Here is a 20,536-nt window from a genome sequence, read left to right on the forward strand (position 1 = left end):
ACAAAAGGCACGTCCCGCTAGGAAAAGGCACTGAAGCATAGGGATGGCTATGCGAAACAAAAGTAAAACTGAACTGGCTACAAAGTAAACAAAAACAGAATACTGGACTACAGCAAAAACTTACAGCGTGTGGCAAAGTACATGCGTACACGACATGACAATCAACACTGTCCCCACAAAGAAGGATAGCGTCCGCACAACTAAAATAGTCTTGATTGTGAAAACAAAGCAGGTGCGGGCAATAGCGCTCACAGTAAGGCGTGAAGCTGCTACAGGAGGACACCAACAAAACAGGGAGGGTCACCAAAATAACAGTGCAGGACAGAAACTAAAGCACTACACACAGGAAACAACAACAAACTCAAAATTATGCACGACTACCTGGTGGAGTTTCATTTTTTTAACATTTGTCCATTTATACTCTAGCCTTTGAATAGCCCCCTTTTTTTTTGACCAGTTGATCTGCCGTTTCTTTTCTTTTCTCCTCTGCTCCCCCCTATCCCTTGTGGAGGGGGAGACACACAGGTCCGGTGGCCATGGATGGGGTGCTGGCTGTCCGGGGTCGGGACCCGGGGTGGACCGCTCGCCTGTGTATCGGTTGGGAACATCTCTGCGCTGCTGACCCGTCTCCGCTCGGGATGGTTTCCTGCTGACCCCACTGTGGACTGGACTCTTACTGTTATGCTGGATCCACTATGGACTGTACTCTCACAATATTATGTTAGACCCACTCGACATCCATTGCATTCGGTCTCCCTAGAGGGGGTGGGGGGTTACCCACATATGCGGTACTCTCCAAGTTTTCTCATAGTCATTCACATCGATGTCCCACTGGGGTGAGTTTTTCCTTGCCCTTATGTGGGCTCTGTACCGAGGATGTCGTTGTGGCTTGTGCAGCCCTTTGAGACACTTGTGATTTAGGGCTATATAAATAAACATTGATTGATTGATTGATTGATTTTCTGCTGGTGGTTTGTCTCCAAAAAATGTGCTATGGCTCAAAAAAGGTTGAAAAACACTAATATAAATAAACTTTGATTGATTGATTGATTGATTGATCACTGTTACAAGCGGCCCCTTGAAGACAGCCATAACTACTATATAAAGTGGCCCTCAATGAAAAGGAGTCTGTCACCCCTGCTTCAGATCATGCGGAAAAGACGCATTGATTTGTGATTGGTCGGCCAACGCCGCGCTGTCCAATGGCGCTTGAGTCCGTGAAACCGGTAAGCCATCCACGCAGCTGCGAGCCATTCACGTTGCGCACGTGGACCGGGTGGAGGCGACCACGCCACACCCAGCACACGCAGGCCAAGCCCTCACGCGGAAGGAACAGATTGTGTAACAGCTGAAGAAGCGGAGCTTCACCAGTTGCTCCCTCCGTGTGCCTTATCCACTGCACCCACCATGCCGGGGAGTGAGCGCACTCAGCCGCCCTTCCGCGCGTCGGCGCCGGCGAATTAGTGGAGGGGGTTCGAATGTGAAGTGGATGTTTTTTCCCGTAGTTGTCGCAACTTTTTTCGGGAGGCATGAGAGGCGCGTGTGTGGCTCTTAAAATGGGATTGTTTTTGCACAACGCCGCGCCTGTCACCCCCACGGCCGCCACCACGGAAAGGGTAAGCTGCCGTAAACACGTCGGGCTCGGACAGGGATGCTAGCATGCTAGCTGCTAGTTTACCTGGCTAACTTACTGTTAGCATGCTGGCGATGTAAACATTCACTCCTTCGTCAAACGTAAAGCTAGCTGCCGTTGCGTGACAGGACACATAATGTATAATGTTGTTAATGGTTGGATAGCTTTAAGAGACACTGTCCTGTCGAAAAGAAGAATATACGCTCTATAGTAGCGCTAGCTAACTCACCTAGCATAGGAAGCCTTGAGGACTCAGGGCCTTGCTATGGTGTTGTTTTGCTGCTTTTTTGCCTCAGGAAAGTCGCATTAACTTTATTTTTGAGTGTCTATGTATATACGTGTTGATGCAGAAGTCGTTTATATTCCCTAAAAATGTTAGTTTTTTTAGACGTGTTTGTCAATACTATGCTAGTGCACTCCTATTTTAGTCCATGCAAATGTTTGTTGTGTAACAATAAAAATGTAACTTATGATTTCAAAGCAAGTTATCCACCAATTTAGATGTACAAAAATCTAAATAGGCAAATGCATCGCAATTGTGTAATAATATGATGAGGCGATTATACAACCGGCCCCCTGAAGACATCCATAACTACTATGGCCCCTTCTACACTAAGCCGGCTAAGGTTATCCAGGGTAAATCCCACCTAACCTTATCCTTGTCCACATACACACAATGGTCATTTAAGACCCCCTCCGTCCGGTCCTAGTCACCTCCAGTGTTGCTTTGTGTGCAAGTTCTTAAATTTAACTTATCTGAACAATATCCAGTGTTGTGGTATTTCAATTAACTGGAATCCAGTGTGCCGTGGGGCTCTTTTTGTAGTGAATCACACCTGAGCCATCATAAATTAATCAAATCTTATAATTGCGTTAATGGTTGGATAGCTTTAAGAGACACTGTCCTGTCAAAGAAGAATGTACGCTCTCTAGTAGCAGTAGCTAACTCACCTAGCATAGGAAGCCTCGGGGACTCAGGGCCTTGCTATGGTGTTGTTTTGTTGCTTTTTGCCTCGGGAAAGTTGCATTAACTTTATTTTTGAGTGTCTACGTATATACGTGTTGATGCAGAAGTCGTTTATATTCCCAAAAATTTTTAGTTTTTTTAGACGTGTTGCACTCCTATTTTAGTCCATGCAAATGTTTGTTGTGTAACATCAAAAATGTGACTTATGATTTCAAAGCAAGTTATCCACCTATTTGGATGTACACAAATCTAAATAGGCAAATGCATCGCAATTGTGTAATAATATGATGAGGCCATTGTACAAGCGGCCCCCTGAAGACAGCCATAACTACTATGGCCCCTTCTACACTAATCCAGGATAAATCCCACCTAACCTTATCCTTGTCCACATACACACAATGGTCGTTTAAGACCCCTTCCGTCCGGTCCTAGTTACCTCCAGTGTTGCTTTGTGTGCAAGTTCTTAAATTTAACTTATCTGAACAATATCCAGTGTTGTGGTATTTAAATTAACTGGAATCCAGTGTGCCGTGGGGCCCTTTTGTAGTGAATCACACCTGAGCCATCATAAATTAATCAAATCTTATAATGTTGTTAATGATTGGATAGCTTTAAGAGACACTGTCCTGTCGAAAAGAAGAATATACGCTCTATAGTAGCGGTAGCTAGCTCACCTAGCATAGGAAGCCTTGAGGACTCAGGGCCTTGCTATGGTGTTGTTTTGCTGCTTTTTGCCTCGGAAAAGTCGCATTAACTTTATCTTTGAGTGTCTACGTATATACGTGTTGATGCAGAAGTCTTTTATATTCCCTAAAAATGTTAGTTTTTTTAGACGTCTTTGTCAATACTATGCTAGTGCACTCCTATTTTAGTCCATGCAAATGTTTGTTGTGTAACATCAAAAATGTGACTTATGATTTCAAAGCAAGTTATCCACCAATTTAGTTGTACAAAAATATAAATAGGCAAATGCATCACAATTGTGTAATAATGTGATGAGGCGATTATACAAGCGGCCCCCTGAAGACAGCCATAACTACTATGGCTCCTTCTACACTAATCTGGCTAAGGTTATCCAGGGTAAATCCCACCTAACCTTATCCTTGTCCACATACACACAATGGTCGTTTAAGACCCCCTCCGTCCGCCGGCGCAACGCAACCTAGTAGGCCGTCATAGTCACCTCCAGTGTTGCTTTGTGTGCAAGTTCTTAAATTGAACTTGTCTGAACAATATCCAGTGTTGTGGTATTTCAATTAACTGGAATCCAGTGTGCTGTGGGGCCCTATTGTAGTGAATCACACCTGAGCCATCATAAATTAATCAAATCTTATAATGGCGTTAATGATTGGATAGCTTTAAGAGACACTGTCCTGTCGAAAAGAAGAATGCACGCTCTCTAGTAGCAGTAGCTAACTCACCTAGCATCGGAAGCCTTGAGGACTCAGGGCCTTGTTATGGTGTTGTTTTGTTGCTTTTTGCCTCGGGAAAGTCGCATTAACTTTCTTTTTGAGTGTCTATGTATATACGTGTTGATGCAGAAGTCGTTTACATTCCCTAAAATGTTTTGTTTTTTTAGACATGCTTGTCAACACTATGCCAGTGCACTCCTATTTTAGTCCATGCAAATGTTTGTTGTGTACCTCTAAAATTTTGACTTATGATTTCAAAGCAAGTTATCCACCAATTTGGATGTACAAAAATCTAAATAGGCAAATGCATCGCAATTGTGTAATAATATGATGAGGCGATTATACAAGCGGCCCCCTGAAGACAACTATAACTACTATGGTCCCTAAACCGGCTAAGGTTATCCAGGATAAATCCCACCTAACCTTATCCTTGTCCACCTACACACAATGGTCGTTTAAGACCCCTTCCGTCCGCCGGCGCAACGCGACCTAGTATGCAGTCATAGTCACCTCCAGTGTTGCTTTGTGTGAAAATTCTTGAATTTAACTTATCTGAACAATATCCAGTGTTGTGGTATTTCAATTAACTGGCCTCAGGAAACTCGCATTAACTTTATTTTTGAGTGTACATGCATAGACGTGTTGATGCAGAAGTTGTGTACATTCCCAAAAAGTTTTTGTTTTTTTAGACGTGCTTGTCAATACTATGCCAGTGCACTCCTATTTTAGTCTATGCAAATTTTTGTTGTGTAACATTAAATATGTGCTGTGAATTTTCATCTTTCTTAATCCCCAGTGTTGTCTAAATCACCGTTTTTCAACCTTTTTTCAGGCCTAGGCACATTTTTTTCATTGACAAAATCCAGAGGCACACCACCAGCAGAAATTATTTTTAAAAATGAGACTCAGTAGTCGATATTGACAGTAAAAAGTTGTTCTCGCAATCGTTGAATATGACTTTAAACTAGGGCTGCAACAACTAATCAATTATAAAAATAGTTGGCGATTAATTTAGTCATCGATTCGTTGGATCTATGCTATGCCCATGCGCAGGCTACTTTTTTTTTTCTTTTTTTTTTTTTTTTTAATATATGAACCTTTATTTATAAACTGCAACATTTACAAACAGCTGAGAAACAATAATCAAAATAAGTATGGTGCCAGTATGCTGTTTTTTTCCAATAAAATACTTGAAATGATAGAAATGTAGTTTGTCTCTTTTATCCGATTATTAATCGATTAATCGAAGTAATAATCGACAGATTAATCGATTATCAAATTAGTTGTTAGTTGCAGCCCTACTTTAAACCATAACCAACTATGCAACAGCTCTTGTCTCAAAGTAGGTCTACTGTCACTCCCTATCACACCACGCCGTGACTTATTTTTAGTTATTTAGGTGTTTTCCTGTGCGTAGTGTTTTAGTTCTAGTTTTTCGCTCCTATTTTGGTGGCTTTTCCTGTTTTGTTGGCAGTTTCATGTCTTCCTTTTAAGCACTATTCCCCGCACCTGCTTTGCTTTAGCAATCAAGACAATTTAAGTTGTGCGGACGCTATCCTTCTTTGTGGGGACATTGTTGATTGTCATGTCATGTACGGATGTACTTTGTGCACGCCGTCTCTGCTCCACACGCTGTAAGTCTTTGCTGTCGTCCAGCATTCTGTTTTTGTTTAATTTATAGCCAGTTAAGTTTTGGTTTTGTTTTGCATAGCTTTCCCTAAGCTTCAATGCCTTTTCTTAGCAGCACTCGCCTTTTGTTTATTTTTGGTTTAAGCATTAGATAGCTTTTGACCTGCACGCTGCTTCCCGCTGTCGTCTGCATATTATGATCACGACAAACCATCGTCATCGTTCCCGACATCTTCAAAGCAATTAGCTACCTGATGCCATCTACGGACATGGAAGAGTATTATACGGTTACTCTGCCGAGCTCTAGACAGTACAGACACTCAACAACGGCACATTATTTTCAGATTATAATTACTGGTTTGTAAAAAAATATGTTTAACCCATTTAGGTGAAATTACATAATCTACCACAGTGTTTGAAAAACATTGGTCTAAATTAAGGCTGCAGCTAACGATTATTTTTCTATCGATTAATCTATAGATTATTTTTTTCGATTAATCGGTTAATCTATAGATTATTTTTTTCGATTAATCTATAGATTATTTTTCCTTTTACCGATTATTTTTTTTATTTAAAATGAAGATGAAAAAATAAATGTAGGCCAGTTTTTTCAAAAGGCATGGCTTTTATTTACAAAAAAAAAAGTATGGCCACTCAGTCAACATTGACAACAACATGACAAAATATTCTGTAATAATGTAAACATTTAACAAAATTAAAAGTAGCTTATTTGCTCTTAATGTGCAAATATAAAAGTAAACATCCAGTGCAAATCTTAATATTCTGCAATAGTATAAGCATTTCAAAAGTAAAAGTATTGCTTATTTTGCTTTAAAATGTGCAAAAATAAAGATAAACATCCAATTCAAAAAAGTGCAAAACGGAAATATTCTGTAACAGTGTAAACATTTCAACAAAAGTAAAAGTATTGCTTATTTGCTAAAATGTGCAAAAATAAAGATAAACATCCAATACAAAAAAGTGCAAAACGAAATATTCTGTAACAGTGTAAACATTTCAACAAAAGTAAAACTTTTGCTTATTTTGCTTAATAACACAACAATGATAGTATGATTAAAGTGAAAGTTAATTGTTCGTTTGTACATAGTATACGTAATTGTTAATGTTGTAAAAGGTATTTGCACAACTAATTAACGTTAGCGTTAAAGAGGAGCGCGTCTTTGTAAACACTGAACAGGCACGCCAAACGCTCCTCTCAGAGCAAAACGGTGCTTTAGTTTATGAATTTACAACGCAGATACAAATGACACATTCATGTTTTTGTGTAATGATGACAACGTATACTCACGCGGACGATTGACTAGTTGATGGTGATGGCAAGAACGCTGCCGTTGTGCTGCTATGATAGGCCATTTCCGCTCGACACAGTGTGCATACAACAACATTATTAGCAGAGGTGGGTAGAGTAGCCAGAAATTGTACTCAAGTAAGAGTACTGTTACTTTAGAGATTTATTACTCAAGTAAAAGTAAGGAGTAGTCACCCAAATATTTACTTGAGTAAAAGTAAAAAGTATGTTGTGAAAAAACTACTCAAGTACTGAGTAACATACACACATAAATATATATATATATATATATATATATATATATATATGTATATATATATATATATATATATATATATATATATATATACATACATTGATATATACATTGATATATACAGTATATAATTTATATTTATTTATTTTGCCGTTTTTGTTTACATGTTAAAGGTGTTTTAATAATTATACATGCATGTTTAACATATAGATTCCTTTCTTTCATGAAGACAAGAATATAAGTTGGTGTATTACCTGATTCTGATGACTTGCATTGATTGTAATCAGGAAGCAGTGCTGGTAACGTCCACGTTTTCAAATGGAGGAGAAAAAAAGTTCCTCCTTTCTGTCTAATACCACATGAAAGTGGTTGTTATTTGGCATCTTATTTGTCCACCTTCCATATTCGTTTTTATACCCTTTACAAGAAATACATTGGCGGCAAACTCCGTAGCTTGCTAGCTTGTTTGCGCTGGCTTTCGGAGACTCTTATTTTGAAAGCGCAGGCGCGATGGAGCGGGACTTTTATTGTGAAGACAGGAACTGTGCAGTCAGTCTTTACGGTTGAAATAAAAAAAGGGTCTTTTTTCCTTCACACTTTTGATTGATTGATTGGAACTTTTATTAGTAGATTGCACAGTACAGTACATATTCCGTACAATTGACCACTAAATGGTAACACCCGAAGTTAGCTCGGAGCCAGTCAGGTCATGTGACCCCTGGCTCTGTTTGATTGGTCCAACGTCACCAGTGACTGCATCTGATTGGTGGAACGAAGTGAAACGTCACCAGTAAGGCAGGCACTTTGAAGGTCTGTCTGACAGACCAAAACAAACAAAGCGTGCATTAACAGATCGATAAAAATTAGTAGCGAGTAGCGAGCTGAATGTAGATAAAAGTAGCGGAGTAAAAGTAGCGTTTCTTCTTAGGCCGTTTATTGAAATACTCCCACACTTTTGACGACTTTTGGCGTGCTTTTTTCCCCTCGCTCGCACCGCTCGCATCGTCTGCTTTGCGCTCCGCCATGACGGTAGTGTGACGTAAATATGCGACGCGTCGACGAACAAAAACGTCCTCGACGTATTTACGTAACCGATGACGTCGACTATGTCGACGCGTCGTTTCAGCCCTAGTCTAAATATGACAACTTCATGTCAGCATAATGGAGTGTATTGGTCAAGTTAGCACTCTTGTTCTGCTAAAAAAGTGTTTAATTTAATTTCTCTTCATAATGTGAAATATGTAATTTTTTTTGCAAATTTTAACCCTTCTTTGTTGGCCTTGTCTTGTCATCAGTATAGTTTGAAGTTCTCCAAAATGTTAGTACTCCTTACTGTCCACAGTCCAAGTCAAGTGTTTGTGGGCATCCACAGGCAAAAGGACAGCAGTTATTTTTGTTCATCACCTGTTGTATCACGTGCAGTATCCATATTTGTTTATTATCATATGCACACACAGCCAAATTAGGATATCCTGCAAATTGTCTTGTCGTGCACGTGTTATTAGTTCATGAGTTTTAGTGGTAGTCATGAAACACAGCTCAGGCCGCCTTCCATGGTCCTTGATAGATTTGACTATCTGTTTACGGTACGTGACACAATATCATATGTATTTTATCGGTCTATCAGCCTCATTACTATAATTAGTTACCACCATTATAGATGATCATCAACTTTTACTAGCTTTCTTGTGTCCGTCATTCCGCCCTTTATTAAAAATGGATCTTCCAAAGGCACATCTACTGTTCGGAAAACATACTCGTGAGGGTGTTGTGTTCCATATTGCTGTTTAACAGGAAGATTGTAGAAAACCCAAAACCAGTTAAGTTGGCATTTTGTGTAAATCGTAAATAAAAACAGAAAACAATGATTTGCAAATCCTTTTTTCAACTTATATTCAATTGAATAGACTGCAAAGACAAGATGTTTAATGTTCGAACTGAGAAACAAAATTTTTTTTGGCAAAAAATCATTAACTTACAATTTAATGGCAGCAACACATTGCAAAAAAGTTGGCACAGGGGTATTTTTACCACTGTGCTACATGGCCTTTTACAGTCTAAATGTTACGACTTCATGTCAGCATAATGGAATGTATCGGTCTCGTTCTGCTAAAAAAGTGTTTAATTGAATTTCTCTTCATAATGTGAAATATATCATTTTTTTTGCTAATTTTAACCTTTCTTTGTTGGCCTTGACTTGTCATCAGAAGAGTTTGAAGTTCTCCAAAATGTTAGTACTCCTTATTGTCCACGGTCCAAGTGAAGTGTTTGTGGGCATCCACAGGCAAAAGGACAGCAGTTATTTTTGTTCATCACCTGTTGTATCACGTGCAGCATCCATATTTGCTTATTATCATGTGCACACACAGCCAAATTAGGATATCCTGCAAGTTGTCTTGTCGTGCACATGTTTTATTGGTTAGTGAGCCTGAATTTAGCGTCCTTTTTAGTGGTAGTCATGAAACACAACTCAGCCGTAAACAGATTTGACATTATCTGTTTACAGTACGTGACACAATATCATCTATATTTTATCGGTCTATCAGCCTCATTCCTCAACTTTCTCTGTCTTTTTTGCCACTGGTGCCAGCTTTTTTGAAACATGTTGCAGGCATCAAATTCCAAATGAGCTAATATTTGCAAAAAATAACAGTTTTCTAGTTTGAACATTAAGTATCTTGTCTTTGCAGTCTATTCAATTGAATATAGGTTGCAAAGCATTTGCCAATCATTGTATTCTGTTTTTATTAACCATTTACACAACGTGCCAACTTCCCTGGTTTTGGGGTTTGTACAACATATCCCCTTAAATTCTTATAGCTGTCTTTTGTTTCTTCACTCAGCTTTTCATGCAAGTGATAAGGAACGAGAGAATCTAACTATAGTTTTTATTTTTTTAGCTTAAGATGACTATTAAGATTTTTAGTCTATTACTGTCACTTGACAGCAATCAGTGAAAAAAATGTAACCATCAGGCTCATCATCATATTTTATTAGACGAGATAGCCAAGTCTTGGCCAATGGTGTGGCTTTTTTCAGGTCGTCGTTTGTGACACGGACCTGGCTTAAAGAACATTGTGGTGACTGTCTTACCAGGGTTCACCACAGTCGCACCGGCCGTCTGTTTTTAGTAGGGCTGGGCCGATTAAACAATATCAATATAAATTGAGATAGACAAGTCATCCATATCAATGTAAAATGCGTTCGATAAAACGCTCAATAAATGTATATTTTTTTTGGTCGGAAAGAAACCAGAAGAAATTAAGCATGGTTGGTTGCATGAACAAAGGCACTCCGGTTTGGTAAGCTAACAAAACAGGAGGTGGTCAGTGAGCAATGGGAGGGACATTCTAAACAACTAAATCGTGAAACCGTATCAAATATCAGTTTGGTTGCGTCGTCTCGCTGTTGAATGAGAAAATAAACTTAAGATGAGTGCTGCAGAGAGCGAAAAAATTGTAGATAAAGTCACGTTGACAGTATAGCAGTTTTTAAATTGTTTTGTCTAAAATCCTGTAGTCCTTTGCCGCACTCATCTTTTCATTTCAACCGACGTCCGTTCCCTATTCGGATGTATAGAAATATCAGGTAGGAACTAAAGTGCAGGACTGCATAACTCAAACAAATGACAGAATATAAGAAATTTGCTACTTTAAAACAATAATTTGGTCAAATAATATTTAAATAATTACCGTATAACATTAATTTCCATACTTAAATAAAAAATAACTGACCAAATTGAATGTAACACAGAGATGTACCTTCCTGACTGTAAACCTGCAAATACTTGTTCTCAGCTTTCTCTGTTTACATTTTCACACTTTAGGCTATTTCCTTACACTTTAAGCATTTCTTACATATTCTTTTGGTTTGCACCTTACAGAGGTTAAAGTTTATCGTGATTTTAGAATTGTATTTAAATTTAGTGTTTCCCATGCTTATATTGACATTTAATTTCCTGTCTGCCTCTATACCTGAGGGCATTATAATTAGAGGAACGTTACATTTGAAATAAAAATGTTAACTTTTATTATATTTTTCTCCTGGTCTATATTTTCCACAGGTCATAAGAATATCAATAATTATCGATATAGACCAATATAAAAAACTTCTATCGTGATACAGTTTTCAGCCATATCGCCCAGCCCTAGTTTTAGGCCTATCTTGCTATGTTTGTGCCGGTTTAGCATATCTTGCACATGCCCTGTTCAGTGGGCACCATTCTCTCCTGTTTTCTTTTGGATTTGTGGGATTAATTGAGGCTAGGCGATATGGCTAAAAACTGTATCACGACATAAGTGTTTTAGAATCAGAATCAGAATCGTTTTATTGCCATTGTTTGAGAACGGGTTCACAAACTAGGACTTTTTCTTGGTGCAATCGTGCAACATAAAACACACATAACACAGATTTGGTAATAAAAAGAGCTGTAACTGAGCTATCAGATCTTGTTATTGTTTATATCTATCTATCGTTATTTTGTTATATTTTTTTATGACTTATTAAAAATAAGGACCAAGGGAAACATATATTTTTTGTACACATTTTTATTTCAAATGTAAATTTCCTCTGATTGTAATCCCCTCAGCTATCAAGGCAGAAAGGAAATGTCAACACACAAACACAATTCTAAAATCACTGTAAAGACTTAACAATAACCTCTTAAACCTAAAGTGCAAACATAAGGAATATGTAAAAAATGTTTAATAAAGTGTAATGAAAAAGTGCATAGTGTGAAAATGTAAACAGAGAGAAACCTGAGAAGAAATATTTTTTGCAGGTTTAGTTCCAGGAAGGTACGGACGGACGGCTATGCAACATTTAGTTTGGTCTGTTGTTCTTATTTAAGTATGGAAATGAATTTGCTATGCTGTAATTATTTAACTATTTTTGGACCACATTGCTATTATTTTAAAGTAGCACATTTGATATTTATTTTATTTTTACAGCCCTGCATTTTAGTTCCTACCTGTTGTTTCCGTATACCCGAATAGAGAACGGACAAGGGTTGAAAACAGGTAAACTCGGCGGAGGACTACGGTCATTTTGGAAAAAATCCTAAAAAAACTGACATTCTGTTGAGGTGACGCTTTCTGTTTTATCGACAATTTCTTTGCTCTCTGCAGCAGTCATTTTAAATTTCTCTTCTCACTTCATGTAGCAAACCAACAGCAAGATGGTGCAACCAAACTTGATACTGTTGGCTGTTTGTGTGTCCCTCCCAATGCTCAGTGATTACCTCCCTGTTTTGTCAGATTACCAGAGCGCGATTGCCTTTTGTTCAGTCGACCAACCTTGCTTTATAACTTCCCTTTTTTACAGAACAAAAATATGTATATTTATCTAACGTTTTATCAAGTCCTCTGATTGATTGTGTTTTCCAGGTGGTTTTTTTGGGTAGGTTTTCATGGTGATTCTATTCTATTGGCTGTACAGTGTTAAAACCATCAGGCTAAATCATGAATAATGCTCCTGCAGAGTCACTGTGCTAATCTGCTCGTTTAATAAGCTCTTTGTCTGGTTTGAGTGTGTGACGTGTAATTCTTTGCTAAAAACACCAGGGGTGGTGTGTTATTAACAGTTAAGTCAGTAAGCAGCCACGGCACTCGTGGACAGTTTTATTGAAGCTGGATCTAATCCGTGTGTTTTAGGATTTACTATCTATATATACAGTACAGGCCAAAAGTTTGGACTCACCTTCTCATTCAATGGGTTTTCTTTATTTTCATGACTATTTACATTGTAGATTGTCACTGAAGGCCTCAAAACTATGAATGAACACATGTGGAGTTATGTACGTTACAAAAAAAGGTGAAATAACTGAAATTATGTTTTATATTCTAGTTTCTTCAAAATAGCCACCCTTGGCTCTGATTACTCCTTTGCACACTCTTGGCATTCTCTCGATGAGCTTCAAGTGGTAGTCACCTGAAATGGTTTTCACTTCGCAGGTGTCATAGTTTTGATACCTTAAGTGACAATCTACAATGTAAATGAAAATAAATCAAATGCATTGAAATGAGAAGGTGTGTCCAAACTTTTTGCCTGTACTGCATATATATATATATATATATATATATATATATATATATATATATATATATATAAATATATATATATATATATATATAAATATGGAAACACTGACATATTTTTTTCTCTTCTTCGCCACTGTCTCAGTGCTCACGTGCGGAGAATTGACTCGACTTGCCGGGGAAAATTTTTTTGTATAGTCTCCGGTACTAAAAATACTGTATTAAATTAATACAGTTTGCATAAGAATGAAGGTCAAGGAGTAATATGACAAAAATAAGGCCTCTTATTACTTTTGCCAAATAACCCTATTGTGAAATAAGCACCAAGTGATATTAATGCCTCTGGCTACATTTTACTGTCAAGCTTGTTTTAACGCTTGTAGTGCTGTCAAGCGATACGTTGTTTGAATCACATTATTCACACGTTTGTACTTAGATTATTCACATGTTATTACTTGCTTGCACGATTTAAATTAATTTTAAAACAGACACCAATATTTTGGCATAAGCAGTAAACGGTAGTTTTTTGTAAATGTGTTTACTTGAATGCTCATCATTTACTGTAGTTGTTCAAAACTTGGTAACAATTTAATCTAAAGTCCAGTCAGGTTGTGTTTTCGAAGAAAAATTTGCCAGCGACCCCTCCAGTCAGAATCTACTGACATACACATCGACCTAATCACTGACCGTATAACAACCCTTTTCTGGTAACCATCCACGAGAGCAGTGGTTCTTAACCTTGTTGGAGGTACCGAACCCCACCAGTTTCATATGTGCATTCACCGAACCCTTCTTTAGTGAAAAATAAAATGTTGTTTTCTTTCAAATTCAAGACAAAGTTATATGTTTCTGGTAACACTTTAGTATGGGGAACATATTCTAAGTAACAAAGACTTAATTTACAGTTATTTGGACACTAGGAGAATATATTCTAAGTAACAAAGACTTAATTTAGAGTTATTTGGTTAGGGTTAGAGGGTTAGGGCCAGGGTTATAGGGTTAGGGTTATAATAAGGCCATGCCGAATAAGGCATTAATAAGTACTTAGTAATGACTAGTTAAGAGCCAATATGTTACTAATTTGGATGTTAATAAGCAATTAATTAATGGTCAATATGTTCCCCATACTAAAGTGTTACCATGTTTTATTACTGGTGCACAAAATGAACCGTGCATGAACATCACCTTGTTCAAAGAACAAAACCAACACAGTGCATAAACTCACAACAAATGACACACCTGCAAATCAGTGTGACTTCTGCTGTTGCCGTATCCGTAATACGCCGATAGGGAGAAGTTTTTATTTACACGATGAGTCGGGTGTGTCTTGACCTCCGCCGAACCCCGAGCCCGACTCACCGAACCCCTAGGGTTCGATCGAACCTAGGTTAAGAACCAGTGCACTAGAGGAAAGTAGCATGCGCGGTCAAAAGAAGTCGCGTGACAACCGTATTTTTCGGACTATAAATCGCAGTTTTTTTTCATAGTTTGGCCGGGGGTGCAACTTATACTCAGGAGCGACTTATGTGTGAAATTATTAACACATTACCGTAAAATATCAAATAATATTATTTAGCTCATTCATGTAAGAGACTAGACGTATACGATTTCATCAGATTTAGCGATTAGGAGTGACAGATTGTTTGGTAAACGTATAGCATGTTCTATGTTAGTTATTTGAATGACTCTTACCATAATATGTTACGTTAACATACCAGGCACGTTCTCAGTTGGTTATTTATGCGTCATATAACGTACACTTATTCAGCCTGTTGTTCACTATTCTTTATTTATTTTAAATTGTCTTTCAAATGTCTATTCTTGGTGTTGGGTTTTATCAAATAAATTTCCCCAACAAATGCGACTTATTTGTTTTTTTCCTTATTTATTATGCATTTTCGGACGGTGCTATTTATACTCCGGAGCAATTTATAGTCCGAAAAATACAGTAATCTGCAATTACACGTGATAAATGCAATATTTTGTGATTTTAATAATATACGTCAGTGTCACCTTTTTAACTTTGACAGCTTGATTTGGTAAGTGAACGTTATTTACAGATAGTTTCAGGAAACATTAGGTACACATGATGAGATCCATTACAACAGCTGTATTCTGATACTTTGCAAAGATGATAATTTTTAGTCTTATACGGATTAGGGATGTATCGATATCAAAATCTCAAAATACGATATTATCATGGTACCAAGGCCACAGTACGATATTGTTGTATTTGTCCCAAAAAAATAAAGTGTCCAAGTGTGTAAAATGAATTGGCAGGAATGTTAAGGATAAATACACTTACTGTAATTGAACACAAACATAATGCAAAATGTTTTTAATCATATTTATTACTACTAACAAATATTTTTAAGTGCAAAGAATTGTGCAGGAACATCCACCGTGTCTCTCAACCTTTTACTGTCTGAGAAGCAATGTCGTCTAAAATGGAAATTTTTATGTGTTTGGAAAATGCAGTTTTTCAGAAAAGTTAATTCACATTTTTACTTTTAGTAATGTAAATACTTCACAAATTGTGTGAAAGGGGAACTGCACTTATCGTTCACAATCATTATGAAAGACTTGACGACAGATTTTTTTTTAATGCATTCTAAATATTAAATGTAAATAATAGTCAGTTTGTATTGGAGCCAATAGAAGCTCCACTATTCCGCCCATATAATCCGATAACCATTGAAAAAGCGCCAACAATACTCAATTTAAATTCCGTGACTTAAATATTAACCAATATTGGTGATATTGTTATTGTAAGCGCTAACGCAGACAAACTATTTCTAGCGGCGACATAATCACTTCTGCTTGTCTCTATGTTTACATCATTGAGGGGTCGCTTCCCTGCTCTCTAAGTTTTTTGTAGATCATAAATTATGCCTCTCACCTGGAAAGTAGGTGGCTGAGACTATAATCCGACAAGTTTGACCGCCATTTAGGACCTGGAACTGTCGAACGACACAAAACGCGTTTGTTCTCCCCACACCACACACCGTTTTTTTGCAAGGATTATGGGACGTTTTTCATGTAAATGGAAATATATGAACATCCCAGCAGTCGGCATTGTAATGGCAGCATTCTTTGTACAGTAAGTGATGTTTTATCATGTTTGGTGGCTCTCAAAGTCTGCAGTCAGCAGAAGAAATTAGTGATGGAATAGAAAAAAAGCAAACAACGTGATGCGTTTTTTAAAATTATTGCACCGCATATTCTTAAGATGATCAAAACACGTACATATTAAATGTTATAAATGTGCCCGTTACTACATTATATATATACTTACATCATGTATACTGTATAAAACCATAATGGAGGTGTTTGGATGTTTTTTTAAGGGCTCTATAGGCAAAATTAAACAACTTCCACAGGTTCTATTGTAAGCAGACTTTTGATCGAATCCTTTTAATATTTAGAATGCATTAAAAAAAATCAATTCGTCATGCCTTTTATAATTGTAAACGATCATAGACAAAATTACAAAAAAAAGGGCAGTTCCCCTTGAAGTTGAAAATAACCTTGACTATAAAAGCACCTTTTATACAGCATAATAAATAAAAGCTTTAAATAAGTGGGTCCACTATGAATGTGTAATCAAGTCAGGGATTACCTAACTTGATCCACTTTCATTAAGCAACAGTATTAGATGGCAGGGACTTTGGTACTGTCCTTGTTGTCTCCTCGTTTTCAACAGCCTGTAATTTGGAGGGTTTACAGAGTTTAATAATACAGCGAGTACACTGTTGCCTGACGGATGATGGATGGTGGAATCCAGTTTGTCCAGATACCTCGCTCCTACACTTCGTCACAGTTTAAGTGTTAAATAAATAAATAATGATAAATGGGTTGTACTTGTATAGCGCTTTTCTACCTTCAAGGTACTCAAAGCGCTTTGACACTACTTCCACATTTACCCATTCACACACACATTCACACACTGATGGAGGGAGCTGCCATGCAAGGCGCTAACCAGCACCCATCAGGAGCAAGGGTGAAGTGTCTTGCTCAGGACACAACGGACATGACGAGGTTGGTACTAGGTGGGGATTGAACCAGGGACCCTCGGGTCGCGGACGGCCATTCTTCCACTGCGCCACGCCGTCCCTACACCAAAAATATTTTATCAGGCATATGTACTGTATTATATAAGCACGAACACAAGTGGATAAGGCAATTTGTGTGGATTGTTCAGTAGATCTGGGGATCGGAGCTTCGAGCTGGAATAATTAATGTTACTGTAGCCAATAAAGAATTTTAATTTACTAAAAATGTAATTATAACTCACACTGTTCAAAATGTTACTGTTGACCTTGCATTTTCCTAAAAAAAATTGTGCTGTAAACCAGGTATGTCCAAAGTGCAGTCAAGGGGGCATTTTCTTACAACAAGGCCAATAATTAAAGTTAAAGTTAAAGTCCCAATGATTGTCACACACACACTAGGTGTGGTGAAATTTGTCCTCTGCATTTGACCCATCCCCTTGATCACCCCCTGGGAGGTGAGGGGAGCAGTGGGCAGCAGCGGTGCTGCGCCCGGGAATCATTTTTGGTGATTTAACCCCCAATTCCAACCCTTGATGCTTAGTGCCAAGCAGGGACGTAATGGGTCCCATTTTTATAGTCTTTGGTATGACTCGGCCGGGGTTTGAACTCACAACCTACCGATCTCAGGGCGGACACTCTAACCACTAGGCCACTGAGTAGGTTAGATATTGTACATTGTGTATTAACTGCCATTTAGCTTTTTCTGATGCAATACATATGAAGAGGTGTGTGTAACAAGACTACATTGTATTCCTATCCTGCTTTAAAATGTACACTCAACATACCAGTATCTTTAAAGGTGAACAGCACATTGTGTTTGGAATTTTGCCAATTGTTTTGTTTTTTATGCATTCTAACTAGATTAAAAAACAAAAATTCGATTTACAATTGTTTCAGATTTTTTTCCCAACGTTTTAAAGAAATTAATACAACAGACATAGATAATCCAAAAGAAGTTTTTCTTTTATTTGATTAAAAAAAACTGTTAGTTTGAAATGACATTGCATACACTGCATCTTACCCTTAGCAAATTCTAGTTTTTGTATATTTTATGTAATAATTAAAAAAAAAAAAAATATTTGCTTCCTCTGGAAAACTGTCTCAAATAAAATACTTCTGGTTCCAAAATGTAGCATTGCACATTGCATGCACATAAAAAATAATCTCCAATATTGAGATTAATTATGTGAAAACGTAACATTTCTGTCTTGAAAAAATACTTCTGTAAAAAAATGTAGTGTTATTACAAATTGTATGCAAATAGATAATCAAGTAAAACATTGAGAAGGCCATATTATAGTTTTAGTAAGTGGATAAAGGCAGGCTTTTTCATTCGCAAATCTTGCTGGTGTGCAGAGCGACTGCTTTTAGGAGTAAGATACATTTTAACCGGAGTTTGTTTGTTGTTGCAGTCTTGTTCGGCTTATAGAGTTGCATATCACACTCATCGCACTCGAGTAGAGGCTTTGGTTTCAGATGCTGGAGTAAGTTTGTTGTTCTGCTGACTTTCTTAAAACTTTGTAAGGTGCAGTCATTTGTTCCACGCATGTTGCCGCAAAATGCTTTTCTTTGGACAAAACGTCTCGCTCTCATTACCATTAGCGAGGGCGATGGAAACTCATAGAGGAACTTTTTTTTTAATTATTTGTCTGCAAAAAAACTTTGTTTATCGATAAAATCGATGTGTCCCCCAGGCCTAATTCTAATTCCGAAATAAACGTAAATAAAACTCATCTTATGAGCGCTGACGCAAACAAACTATTATAGCGGTGCAGCAATCACGACCTTGTGTGCCGATATTGACACGATCAACTGATCAGCTTCTTCCTCGATCAGCTGCTTCCTCGTTTCCTTGCTCGTTATACTTTATTGTAGATCATAAATCATGCCTCTCACATGGTTCGTAGAAGGACAAGGATGTAATCCAGCAAGTTTGTACACTTTGACAGCCAATTTACACCCAGTAATGGTGAGAACGACACAAAAATACGCTTGATTCCATCCATCTTTTCTCATTTTTCATCTAAATTGGAATAAATGAACATCCTAGCAGCAGTGCTGTATGCTTAGCTTTTTCACTAGTAGCACTGGTGCTATTACATGAAAAAAATTGGCAAAGAATTTTGTAGCGATATTGAATGTCTTAAATATTAAACTTTCATTTAACACTCAAACAAGGTACAAGTGCAAGTGAAATGCTTATTTAGTGAAACAAAGATATGTAAAACCATCAACATACATCAATTAAAGATGCATCAATAGTCAATTGTTAGTCGAAACGTAGCTCTTGAATTGTGATCAAATCGTGAGGTGCCAAAGATTACCACTTCTACTTATGGTCATAGTAATAGAGCGGCTCACATAGGGTACATTGTAAGCAGAGTTTTGAGTGCATTTGTTTACGAGTTAGAATGCATTGAAAAAGAAATCATACATCCGTTATGTCTTTCATTTACAACACAAATATTTACAGAAGTAGAAAACAAGTACAAAACGTATAAGAACAAGCTAACTGGCATACTACGAACATGCAGAAAATAATATTACCGTCAATTATTGGACCAGAACAAAAACAATATGAGAGCAACATAGGGCATCCTAAATAGCATTATTAAAAATGGTGCTAAAAAGGACTATCCTAAATACTTCTTAGATGGAAATGTAAAAAATGACAATATGAACGAAGTAGTTGAAAGCTTCAATAAGTACTTTGTGAACATTGGACCAAATCTGGAGGCAAAAATTCCAGATCCTGAGTCAGTTGAGGACTTGAATGACAACATAGATAGAAACCCCAACTCTATGTTCCTAGAAAGAGTGACAAAAGAGGAAATAGTCAACATTGTGAAAAAAGGTAAATCCAAGACCAGAACTGATTGCAATGAAATTGATATGAAAACAAAAAAAGGTTATTGAAGAGATTTCAGAACCTTTAACATATCAGCAACCTATCATTTCAAACAGGCAAATTCCCAGATAAAATGAAAATAGCAAAAATCGTACCTATTTATAAGACTGGAGACAAACACCAGTTTACAAACTACAGACCTGTTTCTGTACTTCCACAATTTTCTAAAATACTGTTTAACAACAGATTAGACAAATTCATAAATAAAAACAAAAGACTCACAGACAACCAATACGGCTAGAGAGCCAACATCTCAACATCAATGGCATTAATCGAAATAATGGAAGAGATCACAAATGCAATAGATAGTAAAAAAAAATGTGCTGCTGCAGTGT

The 20,536-nt window shown here is 37.3% G+C and overlaps 1 protein-coding gene across 1 annotated transcript in view; it reads left to right on the plus strand.

Annotated features, from left to right (window-relative positions):
* The first annotated feature begins 1,256 nt into the window (after positions 1-1,256).
* The window catches only part of wbp1lb (WW domain binding protein 1-like b), a 43,583-nt gene continuing 24,303 nt past the window's right edge, over positions 1,257-20,536 (plus strand). The window contains exon 1 of the mRNA XM_061988300.2: positions 1,257-1,616. Within this exon, the coding sequence (XP_061844284.1) occupies positions 1,530-1,616 (87 nt within the window). The 5' untranslated portion in view covers positions 1,257-1,529. The remainder of the gene's footprint in view (positions 1,617-20,536) is intronic.

Source organism: Nerophis lumbriciformis, linkage group LG27 (genome assembly GCF_033978685.3).
Source record: "Nerophis lumbriciformis linkage group LG27, RoL_Nlum_v2.1, whole genome shotgun sequence".
Lineage (NCBI taxonomy): Eukaryota > Metazoa > Chordata > Actinopteri > Syngnathiformes > Syngnathidae > Nerophis > Nerophis lumbriciformis.